The sequence below is a fragment of the Danio rerio genome, chromosome 22 (genome assembly GCF_052040795.2).
Source record: "Danio rerio strain M-AB ecotype USA chromosome 22, GRCz13ab, whole genome shotgun sequence".
Lineage (NCBI taxonomy): Eukaryota > Metazoa > Chordata > Actinopteri > Cypriniformes > Danionidae > Danio > Danio rerio.
Genome location: NC_141042.1, coordinates 9,406,388 through 9,422,965, shown reverse-complemented (window position 1 = coordinate 9,422,965; position 16,578 = coordinate 9,406,388). Strand labels below are relative to the sequence as shown.

The 16,578-nt window shown below is 35.5% G+C and overlaps 2 protein-coding genes across 2 annotated transcripts in view; one reads left to right on the top strand and one right to left on the bottom strand.

Moving 5' to 3' along the window:
- LOC147838394 (uncharacterized) overlaps positions 1 to 16,578 on the top strand; it is a 900,722-nt gene that overhangs the window by 329,590 nt on the left and 554,554 nt on the right. The gene's annotated exons all lie outside the window — the stretch shown is intronic.
- The window catches only part of LOC147838408 (uncharacterized), a 43,723-nt gene that overhangs the window by 26,510 nt on the left and 635 nt on the right, over positions 1 to 16,578 (bottom strand). The window contains exons 2-10 of the mRNA XM_087304820.1: positions 16,164 to 16,307; positions 15,275 to 15,373; positions 15,088 to 15,169; positions 11,768 to 11,963; positions 9,870 to 11,685; positions 9,623 to 9,793; positions 8,333 to 8,365; positions 3,483 to 3,635; positions 2,781 to 2,951 (exon numbers count right to left, since the gene is read on the bottom strand). Coding sequence (XP_087160946.1) covers positions 2,781 to 2,951; positions 3,483 to 3,635; positions 8,333 to 8,365; positions 9,623 to 9,793; positions 9,870 to 11,685; positions 11,768 to 11,963; positions 15,088 to 15,169; positions 15,275 to 15,373; positions 16,164 to 16,186 — 2,744 coding nt within the window. The 5' untranslated portion in view covers positions 16,187 to 16,307. The remainder of the gene's footprint in view (positions 1 to 2,780; positions 2,952 to 3,482; positions 3,636 to 8,332; positions 8,366 to 9,622; positions 9,794 to 9,869; positions 11,686 to 11,767; positions 11,964 to 15,087; positions 15,170 to 15,274; positions 15,374 to 16,163; positions 16,308 to 16,578) is intronic.

Below are 16,578 nucleotides of genomic sequence, written 5' to 3'. Positions count from 1 at the left end.
AAGGCAGTGTATTTCTGTATTTCAGTTAGCATTTTCCAAGACATATGTGCAATGTTTGCTGCAAAATGAAAATGAAAATGGAAAAACATAATGCATTTTCATTTAACACATCGCGACGAATGAAAGCCGATTTGAAATTGAAAATGCATTCTGGCCTGGCCACGCCCACAGACGGCCACCGTTGCTGCAAGGCAGGTTTTAGGTTATGTCGTCACAGCTGCCGCGAGGACTATTTGGGACATTTGGCAGCATAAACAAGGCGAAGTCTGTTCCTCAGCGGCTTCGTGAAGCTGCACGAGCCCTCGAGCGTGAACTGGGAAATACTTTAGAAAAGCAATCACCTCCTAGCTCAGTAAACTTGGCTTAAGGTTTGATATTCGCGCATGCAGTTTTAGGGATCATCTGCAAATTACATCGACAGAACCTAAAGGGGCTTTAGCTGATGTGTACTGTATGCTTATGACAAGAGCTATTGCCTATTTCTGCATTGTATGTACCATATAGTTAGAGGTATAGTAGCTTTGCTACCTGTATTAAATCAGTCTGGCCTCTAACCATTTATTGGAATCTCCTGAATTTTTTCTGCTTTGCGTTACTGTGCATTTTGGTTCTGTTGATGTAAATCGCAGATGATCCCTAAAACTGCGTGCGCGAATATCAAACCTTAAGCCAAGTTTACTGAGCTAGGAGGTGATTGCTTTTCTAAAGTATTTCCCAGTTCACGCTCGAGGGCTCGTGCAGCTTCACGAAGCCGCTGAGGAACAGACTTCTCCATGTTTATGCTGCCAAATGTCCCAAATAGTCCTCGCGGCAGCTGTGACGACATAACCTAAAACCTGCCTTGCAGCAACGGTGGCCGTCTGTGGGCGTGGCCAGGCCAGAATGCATTTTCAATTTCAAATCGGCTTTCATTCGTCGCGATGTGTTAAATGAAAATGCATTATGTTTTTTCATTTTCATTTTGCAGCAAACATTGCACATATGTCTTGGAAAATGCTAACTGAAATACAGAAATACACTGCCATTTACATACTGCATTATCGTTTTGTGTATTACATTTCAAAATTAATTTTGCTACACACATCCCATGCTGTTATGCTGAAAATGTAATCCTGCATTTCCTAGACGCGAGTGTAAATGCATTTAGGACAAATAACATTTAAATGATCATTTTGCCACAGTTTCTGCTTGTACTTTATTCACATCAAATTCAGTTTGTGTATAGCATTTTCAATTTAATTTTGCTACTTATAAAGCTTTAAAATGTGGATACAATTTACAAATTAAAACAGTGTTTGAAATGAGAAATGCAAACAATGTAATTTAATTTACATTTTCATTTTGCACCAAACATTGCTCATATGTCTTGGAAAATGCAAATTCAAATACAGAAATACATTGCCATTTAACATATTGCATTGCCATTTTGCATATTACATTTTGAATTGAATTATGCTACTCGTATGCTTCCATACCTAATGAACAATTCTTATCTTACAACTTCTATAATTGCAACTACACCTCTGGAGCTGTAGTTAGAAACATAGTTCCTAGAAGTCTTCTATTCCCAGTTGTGCCAACTATGCCCTAATCATTTAGAACATTCTAACATTTAAACTTGAATTATAAAAAAAACATTAAAGTCATCTCTCTTAGGTGTAATTTGCTTTCAAAGTATTTTTACAGTTCAGTTTTAGCAATCTTCATGTTTACAATTGTGCTCCCTTTGCAGTGCACTTTGAAAACATTGATGTCATTTTGAACACAGCCGTGGCTCATGAGAAACTATAGGTGACCTGTTATAAGCGGAATTTATGTTACGTCTCCAAAGCTTGTGAAAACAGAAAACATGCATACATTAATGCTTTTATAGTAGGTTATTTATTAAGTATCTGTACTGTATATGACATGGTCCTGCTGGTTAGAACATTTCTGCAGTGGTATGCATGTGTCAAACTGTAAAAGTAGACTTTTCAAAGAAAAAAAAAAAACAATATCCTATTAAATAATAATAATAATGTTAATAATAACAATCATCATTTGTTCATTCTTTTTTTTTTTTTTTGGTTTTGTCCCTTTATTAATCTGGGGTCGACACAATGGAATGAACCACCAACTTATCCAGCATACGTTTTACATAGTGGATGCCCTTCCAGCTGCAACCCATCTCTGGGAAATCATCATCATTAATAATATTATTATTATTAAAAAAAATTAAATTTCCTAATAAAATAAAATGTCATTTCTTAATAAATCAGCTCATTATTTATTTAATTGATATGATTTATATATGATATTAGAATACGTTTTAGCTTTGGTAAGGGATTTTATGTTTTAGAATAGAATATGGAATGTTCTCAATAATATTTGTAAAAGGAAACATCCACTCTATATGTGATGTTTACATATACTTCAATTAATATGGAAAACAAGTTCATGTTTTTACCATACCTATTATAGGATTTTTTTAAATGCGTGTGCGTGTAAAACAATATAATTTGCACAAAGAAATCATGCGTGTTTTCTATAAAGAAGTTGTTACTCCACCCCGTTTAGAGCATCTTTATAGGCGTTTTATGTTATAACTAACATGGTTCGAACGATGGATCTAGCTTTTTTTCTGATTGTTTTTAGACTTTTTTGTTTTTTGATTTGTTGTCATTTAGAGTGTTTTCTTGCCTATCTTTTCAGGAAATGATGAACTGTCAGGATATCAAAGAGTAAAGAGTACACTACAGTAAGATTACCATTAAAAGTTTAGTTAAATGTGCAATACTCACATGAGTGTGTTGATCTGACAGTGTTTATCCTGCAGTAGAGCAGAGAGTTGATTCACTCGTGTGTCTTCTAGTACACGATAACTCAGATTCAGTTCTTTTAGGAGTAACGGGTTTTTACCCACAATTCCAGTCACACACTGACAGGCTTCATCAGCAGCAGGACTCAAAAACCTGAAAACAGAGAATCAAACAGTAGTGAGATCTATATATTATACAGCAGAACACCAGCACATCTACTGACTGTGTTTACAATTTAGCATCAATACAGCAGAAACATTAAAACTAGTGCTGGACAATGACTTAAACTGATTAATTCACATGATTTTCCTTTGTTTAAGTGGATTGTTATATGCAAAACTGAATTAAAAAGTAGTGCATTTAATTATAAAGGTTCTTGGAATATGAATAAAAGTGCACTAAAATCAACTTTTAAAAAAGTTCAGAGCCAGTGAGCAATGAACTTTTAAAGATGATAATAATCAAGAAAAACAATAAAACTGCATTAAAAGGTGATTAAATAATTGTCTGTGTTTATTAATTAATGTTAACATAATAACATGTTCAGTCCTGATCAAAACAAAAACTGATCTTTTAACCTTCCGATGCATTAAAGCATTTATTTTATCTCAAGATTCTGTAAAACTAAAATAAAATTCTGTTTTGATCTCCCACATCTAACTTTATTATTTCCCTCTCTCTCACCTCAGTGTCTTCAGTGTACAGTGTGGATGCTGCAGTAACTCAGTGAGCTCCTTCACTCCTGATTGTCCAGGATCATTTCCTCTGAGATCCAGCTCTATCAGGTGTGAAGGGTTTGATCTCAGAGCTGAAGCCAGAGCTTTATAACCTTCTTCACTGATACTCAGGGCTGATAGTGGAAAAAAATCCTGAGCCTGAACTTTTTTTCCTTGCCCCTGAGGTGAGTAGGGGTGGGGGTACTATGTATGCAACGCACTTTAAACACATAACTTGTGGGCCCCTGGGCCCAAATATATTAACAGCCTATGTGTAACCCTGATCATCATTATTGTCAAGTGGCTCTTTTTAGACACATGCCAGTAATGTCAGTGACACATGCCAGTGTCAGTGATCTTGTGACATGTGCCAGTAGGTGTCAGTATAAGCACGTTATAAGCACATTAATCTTATAAGTCTCTTTGCTTTAATATTTAAAAATCATTAGGCAAATGACACCTGTTATCTTACATGCATATATGTTATGAGTTTTCAACATGCATTTTATTATAACTTTTTAAAGGATATTATTTAAAATACCTTAAAATGAAAATAAGTTAAATAATAAAATAAATGAATGAATTAAAAACATAGAGAAGTCCATATTGTAGGGAACAAAGGAACTGCCAGGATGCAATAATATACAGTACAACAGATAAGTGTAACCCCTCCCATACATAAGCATGCCACAATAAATTTGACTGACATGTACTGTCAAATGACTATATTACGTACGGAAGTATGACTACGAATACATAAAATAAATGCGTTTAAATTAAAACATCGTGGAGTAGCTCAGCAAATAAACTAACTTGCGACGCGATAAATTAGGTTAAAAGTCGCGTAATGATTAAATATGGTTTTGCTCGTGTTAATTAATGTCATAAGCTTCGCCGGGTGTCGATGTCACTGCAGTGGCATGCAGCGCGACACTCTGAGTGACACAGGTCACTACACATGCCACTAGCGAGTGACACATGACAGTGGAAAACTGCACGTGCCACCGGAAGTGTCACTACACTCAGTGGCATGTGCCAGTGTCATCTGTACGTCAGATGTCGTGTCACTCCATGTTAAAACTGCTACTGTGAATCCGCGTTCAAGCGCACACAATAAGCTAAAACTCGCCCCAATCACCGGCAAAAACAAATAACAATGAATGTGTCGAGGAAAGAGTAAGGACATATCTTATTTATTAATAAACTTATTCTGAGTCAGTGTCGCAAAGATCCTGACTTGCAATCTCCTCTTGGACTCGCCTTTAGAGAGAAATTCATCTTTACGGATTACATGAAGGAGTTTTTTTGTTTTCGATTTGTTTTATTTCGTTAAGTAATAATTTAAAGCTTTCTATAAATATATTTATTATGTCTGTGAGGCATATACATTTTGCTTCATTTTGTAGCGCTCCTGTTCAAAAACCAGACGACAGAAAGCGCATAATTTTGGTTTTCTTTATTTTATAAAAACGCTGTAACGTTTTTTGATGTATTACTCGTACTTTGTGAGCAAAAATGACGGATAACTTTAAATTGCTCCCACTGAAAAAATGCAAGTGATTGCTCTGGCGCCTCGATGTCCTGCAAGCTTTTTATAAGCAAACTATGCCCCTAATAGCACACATTCTTTAACGTTTAAGCTACCATTGTTTTATACTTGAACTGTTTTATATCTTTTATTTTAGGCAAGTCGTGATGATCTGAGAAGGCAAACTGATCAAACAGACAATGATGGTCTTCCGCTGGGCGCTGTTCGTTAAAAAAAATATTATTTTTAACGAATAAAAAATGCTCCAAACGTTTTTCTAAATAAGCTGAATAAAAAACGAAACTAAATATAAACACTTTGCCATTAGGCTACATACAAAACTGAACTATTTCACAGCTGAAACACTAAGTTGTTTAAGGAGAAGGGGGAAATATATTTTTGTCCCGTCTATTGCTTCACCGTTATTTCGAGAATAAACCCAGCGTAAATATGCAGATGTCATTCCCAAAACATATCAGCGTATATGTGCCGAAAACGAAAGTTTCATACAAATTCTGAATGGATTATAGCCTGGAAAGTGCAAAGCACGCTCCTCTTATTATCACTAAAAAGCGTCACTAATCTTAGTTCATAGAGATCTCACATATAATTTATAAAGCTCTCTAAATTACACAATAAATCTTTTATTTACATGGCGTCTACACTCAAAAGATGATTCACGAGCACACAATGGCACTTAATAAAAACCAATCCGGCGCTTTCAGCAGTGAGTGAATTCTGTGAATCTAGAGAAATGACAGATCAATATCCGTGAACCTGATTTTTTTCCCCGCAGCTAGGCTTGCCACGATAGACGGTGTTGACGGTGATATCGGTGTTAAGACGCAACACCGGTGACATCACTTTTCTACCGTGACACTTTTTTTAAGTATTCGTTTTTTTATTTTTTTTATTAAACATTTATTTAAAATAAATGGAAAATATAATTATAAATAATTGACTTAAAACGAGAGCATGCTCTATAATTAAAATCAAAACATAGCTAGTGCGTCATATTTCATTTACCACGTGAGGAGAAAAGAGGAGTCGAATTTACAGAAAGAGGATGGCGGACGATTTATTGTCAAAACGCAATGCAAAAGCGCATGTTTGGCAAAATTTTGGGTTCAAACCAAATGCATAAGAGAACCTGATGACGTTAATGAGGCAATCTGCAAACTTTGCCTGACAAAGGTGGCAGTATCTGGAAACATAAGTAATTTATACACGCACCTTCATGTTTAACTATGGGTGGGTCGCGGATAGATATGGCCATAAATACGCAACGCATACTCTTATTTAAAAAAAAAATCACGCGACCATCAACTCACAATGTTTAATAATAAATATTTTTTTTTTTATTAAAACGATTTAGCAATGCCGCGCCTTTGACAATCCAACTGCAGAGAAACATCGGCAACCGTGAGGACTTTTTCCGAAGTTCAGCTGTTCTTATTTCCACTTGATTATGTGTTTAATGTCAAAAAAATCCATAATGTCTAGGCCAAAAAGATGGAATCCTGTGTGTGTGCACATCTTTTATAACTGAGGCCGCTCTCTTCAAAAACCGAAAGTTGCTTAATTCTGTCTGGCAATATTTCGGCTTTTAATATATGAAAAGTTTATTTAGATGAGCCAATATTAAAAATTGCAATAAAGTAACTGAGATGTGCGGCCACACATCGAATCTGAGGACTGATTTCTCTCTCTCTCTCTCTCTCTCTCTCTCTCTCTCTCTCATTCAGACATCGAGCCACAACACAAGTCAAGTTGCAAAACTTAGGCAGGTGCAGCTGACAGGTAGAATAGCTGAAGCCTTTACGAAATCTGTCAAAATGCACCTCTGAAATTAATAGGCATAAATGTCTTTGAGCCAAAAAAAAGTCTATTGGTAGGATATCTGTAAAAACGCAATTGGAGCCAATATGAGTTGTGTAGCCTATAAATTATAGGCCTATTAATTCTAATAAAATGAAAACTAAAATTAACAATTCATAGCATTTTTCGTTTGATAAAAATATACGTAAACGAAAAAAAATCAAAGGGTGGCTAATTTGTATTAATGTGTTTTAATTTTAATGAAAATATGCTCAGCATATTTAATTAACGGCTATACGCCGTCAATAGACAAACCATTCAAAACCTATTATTTTACCGTGTACTGCGTTATAATGTATATTTTACAATAAAAACTAAACGTAGCATGTCTCGCTGTCATTTAAAACGTGTAATTCATACCACACCAGAGCTGTGGACCTGTAGTGTTTAAACTTACAGGGCGGTTGGTCAATAGTCTTAATGCGCACTGAACTCCAATCCGAGGGACTCGACAGTTACTCGATAGACAACATTAAACTTGAGAGAATTAAAAATTTTTTTTTTTTTTAAAGAAGCAACGCGCAAATCTGCAACAAATAAAATAAAAATAAAACGTCTTGGCAGTGCTGTGTGTATTCCGCCACTGACAGTGTGAGACGCCCTTATGCTGCGCCTAACTGCCGCTTGTAAGAGAGATCAAAGCTGTATCGATAAAACCAAAAAGCAAGATCATTTAGTTATAAATATTCCATAATACTTATCGAAATATTTATACATTTAGGCCTACATGTTGTTTATTGAGATTGTGTGATCTGTATAGTTTGTCTGATCTCTCCAGAAGCTGTAAACTGACACATGTGCGGTGATTAGCTCTGACGAGGCGCTTTTATTTAGCCTGCCCTTTGATTTTTTACATAATGTTCCAATTCTTAATTTTTTTTCATATAGTTTAAATATAAAATGAGTGCTCGCTTGTTTGTGATCATTATGCAAGGTTTCATATTCGGTTTATTCTTCAATAGCCTAAATTCGTTAATAATGTATTTTATAAACGGATTGTTCATAAGGACTAAGCTCATAATATATAACAAGGCGTTTATGGTTGTTATTTGTATGGTTCCAACTTACACAGTTTTTTCAGCCTGTAGCAGTGTTGTGTTTTATTCGTTATGTAAATAAAAGTTATGTTTTGTTTAATAACAGGGATTTTTTTTGTAGTTTCCTTTCCGTCCATTCAAACAATTGACACCGAATTGGCAACTCCCGCAAAACTGAAGTGAAAGTATTATACGCACGCATTTATAAGCTATTTAAAAGCAGAAAAAAAGAGGAAATGAAAAAATGCCCACTCCCACGGTGATACCGGTATTACCGGTGTTGTCACATGTCGATTAACCGGTGGGGAAATTTCCTCACCGTCACAACCCTACCCGCAGCCACAGTACGCCGGAAATCCGGCGTGGTGCCGGAACGCTATCACCCCTGTGATACTGCAGTCTGAAAGACTACAGGAAAATGATAAATATATTTTAATAATCAAAAGCAAAAGGTAATAAAATTAAAAATGATGACAGGTCAGACTTACTGGGGTTAAAATTAAACATTAACAATGGATATGCACAACTGAACCATATTAAAGCAAGAAGTAAAGCTGACGAGAGACGAAGCAATGAGAATACAGCGTGCAACTATTAATACACTTTGTTAATTCTATGGTCTGTTAAATTGGCAGAAATGAAATCATTTAACGATTTAGGTAGATGCAATCAGTTTTAAATGGGTTAAAAAAATGCACTTCCCTTAAACATTAGCAGTAACCATAGTAAGTAGTAAGTGATGGTTGCCAGATACTTCATTCATCTGTGTAACCTTGAGTACATTGACACATGCTTCACTAGGGAGCTTATGTAGATAAATCAGCTCACAAATATAACTAAAATAATTGGAAAGAGGAAGATAAGTCGTTACTATGAGCTACTGGTGTCATAATATGCACAAACAATCTCTCTCTGTCTGAAACTGATCCAAAGTGTGGAAATGAAGTCTCATAACTGACAAAAAAAAGATAAATATTGTGGTGTAGAGAGCAAAACTAAATTTGACTAGTCTATAACTGATGAAATCAGAGAGCTATTTGATGATATAACATGATTTTAAATGTTGATAATGTTGAAAAAAATAGTTGAAAATATTATGATTTGTGACACTTTCAATAATTTTCTATCATTAAACAGTCTCTCCAGGATTTTACAGAAAAAAAAAACTTTTTTTCATCAAAAGATTTTTTTAGACTAAAATTATTATGTGGCAAGTTTTTTTTTTTTTTTTTTTAAATTTGCGGCATATTTATGGCATTTTATTTATTGTTTTGCTGTGTAATTATACACATCTTATTCATTCATTCATTCATTCATTTTCCTTCAGCTTATTTTCTGATTATTTTTAGGTCACCACAGCGGAATGAACCGCCGATACACATCTTAATTCTTTATGACCTCAAGAAGCACTGCTTTCTGTGATTTATATAAATAAAACACCAAAAGAAAGAGAGAAACTAGACTTTACTCCTAAGGCTGCTGTATAATATTTGATATATAAATATATATATAGACAGACAGACAGACAGACAGACAGACAGATAGATAGATAGATAGCATGCTACCATATAAAAACACTACATACTGCATTTTAAGAATATTAAAATCTTTAGTTTATTGTGAGCTCAAATTTAAAATTAAAATGTCAATTATCACAGAATGTACCTCAGGATTTCTAACTCGCACTTAATATTCTTCAGTCCAGCACAGAGCAGCTTCACTCCTGAATCCTGCAGATTATTATTGCACATGTTCAGCTCTTTCAGACTGTTTTCTGATCTGAGAACTGCAGACAGAGCTGAACAGCTTCTGTCTGTTAACTTACAAACATTTAACCTACAAGAGAAAAAATACAACCACAGAATTAGGTTGCACAAATACAACATAATTTAATTTATATTGACTGGCTTACAGAGCTCTTCTACTGGATTTGACAACTGCTGATAGTCTGATGAGACACTCGTCTGATTTCTTGAATTTCTGAAGCTCAAACTCCTCCATCTCCTCCTCTGATGTCAACAACACAAAGACCAGAGCAGACCACTGGGCAGGTGAAAGATCAACAGATGAGAGACTTCCTTTGCTAAGATGAGTCTGAATCTCTTTCACCAGAGTTTGGTCGTTCAGTTCATTCAGACAGTAGAACAGATTGATGGATCTCTCTGGAGAAAGATTTGCTTCAAACTTCTGCTTGATGTACTGAACTATTTCCTCTTTGCTCTGATCATTGTGTTCTTGCTGCGTCAACAGACCTCGTAAGATTCGTCGATTGGACTGGAGAGACAAACCGAGAAGGAAGCGAAGGAAAAGGTCCAGGTGTCCATTGTCACTCTCGAGTGCCTTGTCCACTGCAGTCTTTAGCAAGTCAATCATGGACTCATTTCTGTTTTTAGAGTCTTGATCAAACACACTTTTCTTGTTGATATCCAGAATCAGATGTGCATAAAGGGCTGCAATAAACTCTTGAACACTCAAGTGAACAAAGCAGTACATGGTGCCAACAACAATCCCTGTTTCCTCCTTAAAGATCTGGGTACACATGCCTGAGTAAACTGAGGCCTTATAGACGTCAATACCACAAGCTTCCAGGTCTGTGTCATAGAAGATCAGGTTGCTGTTTAGCAGATTATCAAATGCCAGTTTCCCCAGTGAAAGGATGGCGTCTTTATCCCAGGAAACATCTGGTGTGTTTTCTCCATCATACTTTCGTCTGCTCTGCTGGATCTGAAAGCGCAGAAAGTGTGTGTACATCTGTGTCAGAGTCTTGGGAGTGTCTTCAGTGTTTGATTCCTGCAGTGTTTTGGAGGCGTCATCAGCCTGATTGTGTTTCACATCATTATTTCTCTTCTCCTGTAAAATGTTCTGGAGAACAGTGGCTGAAATCCAGCAGAAGACTGGGATGTGGCACATGATGAAGAGACTCTTTGATTGTTTAACATGATCAATGACTTCCTGATTCTCATCTGTGAGTCTTTTTCTGAAGTACTCCTCCTTTTGTGCATCATTGAATCCTCGTATCTCTGTCAGCCTCTCGATACAGTCAGGAGGAATCTTACTGGCAGCTGCTGGTCTGCTGGTGATCCAGATGAGAGCAGAAGGAAGCAGATTTCCCTTGATGAGGTTCGTCAGGAGAACATCCAGAGAGGCTGGTGACGAAACATCACGACACGTCTCATTACCAGCAAAGTTCAGAGAAAGACGACATTCATCCAATCCATCAAGGATGAACAGGACTTTGAATCGATTTCTTCTTGTAAGGTTCAGTCCTTTTGTCTCTGGGAAAAACTGAGTTATAAGCTCCATCAAACTGAGTTTTTCTTTCTCCTTTAAGTTCAGCTCTCTGAATGGAAGAGGAAATATGAAGCTGATCTCTTGATTTTCTTTTCCTTCAGCCCAATCCAGAACAAACTTCTGCACAGAGACTGATTTCCCGATGCCAGCGACTCCTTTTGTCAGGACAGTTCTGATCTGCTTGTCTTGTTCAGACGCTTCAAACAAACGTCTGCATTCAACCTGTATCTCTTGTGCTTCATGACGTCTGGAAGCAACTTCAATCTGTCTGACCTCATGTTCAGTATTGACCTGTTCTCTGCCACCCTGAGTGATATAGAGATCTGTGTAGATGTTCTTCAGGAGTGTGGAGTCTCCTTGCTGTGCAATTCCTTCAAACACACACTGATACTTCTTCTGTAGGCCACATTTCAGCTGATGAATGAAGAACAGCTCATCTACACACAGAGGAATATAACTTTAATTTTCCTTGTACTCTTCAATATTTTATAATTGACATTACGACAGTGAGTCTCTCACCTTCTAGAGTATCTGCTGCTTCATCTTGCTTCATTTCTCTCAGGAAGTGGAGTGTAAGATCAAGAGCTGCTTCTCTGATGCTGCATCTGTTTTCATTAAAGTCCTTTACAAGGTATTGTGTGTTTTCTTTTTGTAAGATTTTCTTAAAATTTTTCAGCTCTTTCTTCAGAAAGTTGAACATTTTGCTCTCAAGCCCCTACAAGCAAATGAAAAACACAAAACAATTAAACAGACAGTTCAACCAACACTGAACATTCTGTCATCATTTACTCGCTCTTTACTTAGTTTTTTACTAGTTTTTTTTTTACTTCTGTTGAACACAAACAAAAAGATTTTCTGAAGAAAGCTGGAAACCGATGATAAATCGATGAAAATCGATGATTACTGGTTTCCAGCTTTCTTCTATTGATCTTTTTTTGTGTTCAACAGCAGTAAGATACTGGTGGTAAAACTAAGAAAGGTCTGGAGCCTTTGAGGTTGAGTAAATAGTGAGTGCGTTTTCATTTTTGTGTGAACTTTCCCTTTAAGCCACACTGCACATCCATATTGATTCAGAACAATATATTCAATAATGAAAAACTCAGTTTAAAATGTTTATTTGCTGTTAATTTTAACCAACAATTGGAATCATCTGCTAATATATAGAATATGGTCTAACTCTTTGTTTTATTGGACCCAAACACACATTTTCTTGACAATAAACTAGATAAACATTAACTAGATGATTTTAAAAGGGCTGTCCTTCAGATTGAATGGGATGAATTACTAACTGTAACTGACCAGGATGACGATGGTCAAATTTTCTCAAAAAAACTTGAGCACGATGACAGATTTTAGTTGTACTTTTCAGCCTAAAAACAAAAAACATCCAGTCCCCTGGATTAACTCTGATATCTTAAAAATAATAAAAAAGCCGGATCTTGCTTTCAAAATTGCACATCGATCAAAGCTGACTCATGATAGACAACATTTCACTATGTTACGAAACAAGGTGGTAAAGTGTATAAGAAAAGCGAAGGCAGATTTTTTCCTGAGAATAATTGAAGAAGCAAAAAGATAGGTCATCAACTGAATTAATGGTAAATGGGGAAATGATAAATAAGCCAGCTGATATAGCTGAAATATTTAATAACTATTTTGTGGACTCGGTAGATTCAATCACACAGTGTTTTTCTCCCAATTATTCAGAAGTTCATCAAGTAAATACAGTAGAACAAGCTTTTTCTCTAGGGTTAGTATCCGAATCAGACGTCAATAGACCAATTACATCTCTTAAAACATCCAGAGCAAAGAATATATTTGGGAGGGATGTGATACTTTTAAAAAACATTAGTGAGTCTCTAGTAAAGCTGATCGCCAAAATTATTAATCTGTCCATTTCTCAAGGGATGTTCCCCAGTTCTTGGAAATCATATGTCATTGTGCCTATATTTAAAAGTGGCAATCCACACTCTATTAGTAATTACAGACCTATCAGTATTTTACCTATAGTTTCAAAGACTGCAGAAAAACTGATAGCCACACAAATTATAAATTACTAAAATAATAGTTCTTTTGCTTTAGTTCCATTGCAGTTTGGTTTCAGAGCAAACTAGTCAAGTTGCTACTTCACTGAAAAAGTAAAGTCTTTATTAGATAAGGGGGTGTCGTTGGGGCTGTGTTTCTTGATTTTAGGAAGGCTTTTGATACTGTAAATCATAGAATTCTCATGTCCAAATTAGTTGGTTTTAACTTCTCACCATAAACTTTAAAATCGATAGAATCATGCTTGTCTGGTCGCACACAGTGTGTTAATTAACGGAATTACAAATCTGCCCCTCCAGGTATATCCACAGGTGTTCCACAAGGATCTATTTTGGGCCCTTTACTTTTTACTTTATATATCAATGATCTTCCATCTATTTGTTCTAACAATAACATACAAATACATGCGGATGACACCGTTACATTTATTCATGGTAGTAGTGTGTTACAAGTTGCAAACAAACTCACAGAATCACTGGTACATCTTTCAGCCTGGTTAAATCAATGCTGTTTACAATTGAACATCTCTAAAACCGTGTGTATGTTCTTTTCTAAGAATGGTAGGCTAAGTATAGTACCAGATGTATTTGTATCAGGGGAAAGATTACAAGTTGTACAAGAGTACAAGTACCTTGGAGTTTTAATAGATTCAAAACTATTTTAAGTCTATTTAAGTCACAGGTTAAAAAGGTTTGTAACCGGGTCAGATTCAGTTTAGCACATTTTAGATTTATTTGTGATTAGATGTCATGTGAGGCTGCCCTAATCTATTATCACTCCATGAACATTTCTCACATCACTAATTGTTTGACCACTTGGTCCCAAGCCAGCATTACTACTCTGAAGCCACTTTAATCATTATATAAACAATCCATAAAAACCCTTGATAAGAAATCAGTTCAATCTCACCATTTTTTAAAATTAAAGAAATGCAACCTGCTTAGTTGGGAAAATTTAATTAAATATGTACATATCTGTTTAATGTTTAAGACTTTACATAACCCGACTTCACCATTAAATCAGTTTGTAAATATTAGAACGATTGCTCACCGAACTACTTGAGGAGGTGAAAGAGGGGACTGCATTATTCCTCTCAAAAAAAGTAAATCTAACATTGCTACTACTCTAATATTCTAATGGGAGTCAGCTGAAATGCTGAAAAAGTTTAAGACTTAAGACAGAATATGATTGCGCATTGCACTGTCTTTTGAATTTAGAAAAGAGCAATGCACTGTGCCTTTATGTTGCTAGGCAGCCACTATATCAGACATAGTTGACTCTTTTCCAACTGCAGATGCACTGTTACATGTCAGGTGTGTCTGTGTTGTGTCTTGTTTTAGATGTTGTCATCATGTGTTTATGTCATGCGTTTCCTCATGTGCAGTGCTTTTGTTCCTCGTTCGGCATTGAATTTTCACCCCTTCATGTTCTGTCCGTGTGTTTCAAGTTCCAGTTGTAAGTGTGATTTTGTACATATGTGTTTTTGTGACAACACTGAGTCTCGTACATCTGTGAGAGAGCCATTGTGACATACGCAGAGCGCAGTGTGTAAAATGCGAGGACTAGCAGGTGGCAAGATTACATGGTTTCATAAGCATAAACTCGCTGCCTTATGTCTAAAGTGGACTATCAAAATAAAGTGTCACCAAATTATTTTATAAAATCATTCATACTTTAGTTGTAATTATAATTTAGTTATGACAATTTAATTAGTAAGCGAACTACTGTGTTTATTATAAATATTAATTATATGTTGTTTTGTATTATAAATACAAGCACATATGTAAATTTCTAACCTGAAAGATGCACTGAAGGTCTCTGAAATTATTGCAGCTCCATTGAGGATGGAAGTCTGATTCTAATGTCTTATATTGAAACCTGAGCAAAATAAATAAAATACTGATTTGCAGTCTTATATTATGTAATCACAGAAGATTATGCAACAGAGAATGTGTGACCAAACTGTAGAAATGTATAAAATACGTTTTATTTGATTGTGTCTCACTGAAGTCCGGCATGTCATCTTTTGACCAGTCACTCTTCACAGACACAGAGCGGGACACATGTGAGCCTGATCTTACACTGAAGACACAAAGAACAGAGGAAAACAGACATTTTACTAGGATCTTTAGCCTAATTAACATCAGTTATTTTTGATAACAGTAATTAAATTTAAGCATTTGTCCCTTTCATGACTATGAAAGAACATTTGCACATTTCAAAGCATGATCCATTTTTCATAGTGAATGTATGTTTTATGTATATTTTATCACTGAAATAAAGATCAAGACCAAAGTTCAATAAAAGTTGCCAGAAAATATGTTGTTTATTCAGTGTAGTGTTAACTAACCAGGTTCTAACAAACATTACACTTTACACTGTTTGGGTGGAAACGCAATGTTTTAATAAGTGAAATACCTTTTGGCTATTTTCCTCTCACTAAAGTTTGTCATGCCACCATTTAAATTTCACAGAACTGAACACATGTGAACCTCATCTTACACTGAAGTCACAAAAATACATTAGTTTACCATGAATACTCTGGCTTAGGCAGAATAGTAAAATTATTATTGCCTATGTGTTTGTGTGTGTAACATTTGCTAATTATTTACATTCACTAACCACTAAATGTCATTCAGGAAACCATGAATATCCTTTACCTAAATTAAACTTACTTAGTTTGGTTAAAAATTCCTATTCAAGCAGGTTTAAACCCCCTTTAACCTTGAACAAAATAAAATTATTACAATACATTTTGTTTTGTAAAGCATTTGATATGGCAATGAATAAAGGTTTTGATCTTTAACAGGAAGATTCTGGTTTTGAATTCAAGACTTTAGTTTAAGATGGTTCTGTGAACAGCCAGTCTCACCTGTGTTTCTCTGAGAGACTCATCTTAAATGCAGTCTTTTCCCTTACTTATATGACATACTGAACATCATCAGCTCAAGTTCAACAATCTTTGTGTAGCCGGAGACAATCAGATGATCATCATGAACTGATCATGATAACGTCTCTGAAATGAAGATCAAAACAAATTCAATTATTTTAGTAAGCATGTAAATCCTATTTACAGTCTAATATGCAGACATAATGTGCTTATTTAAAACATTGAAGAAAAGTTATGTGTTAGTACACGCTGTTTCTTCATTAGCGACATTTGTAACATTAAAACAGACTTAATCATCATAAGCGCATCGACACCTCAAGCCTAAAGAACTGGCTTGCCCAAATAAGTCTAAGCATCGACGAACTTCCGCCAGTGCATTAACACAAGACGATAAAAC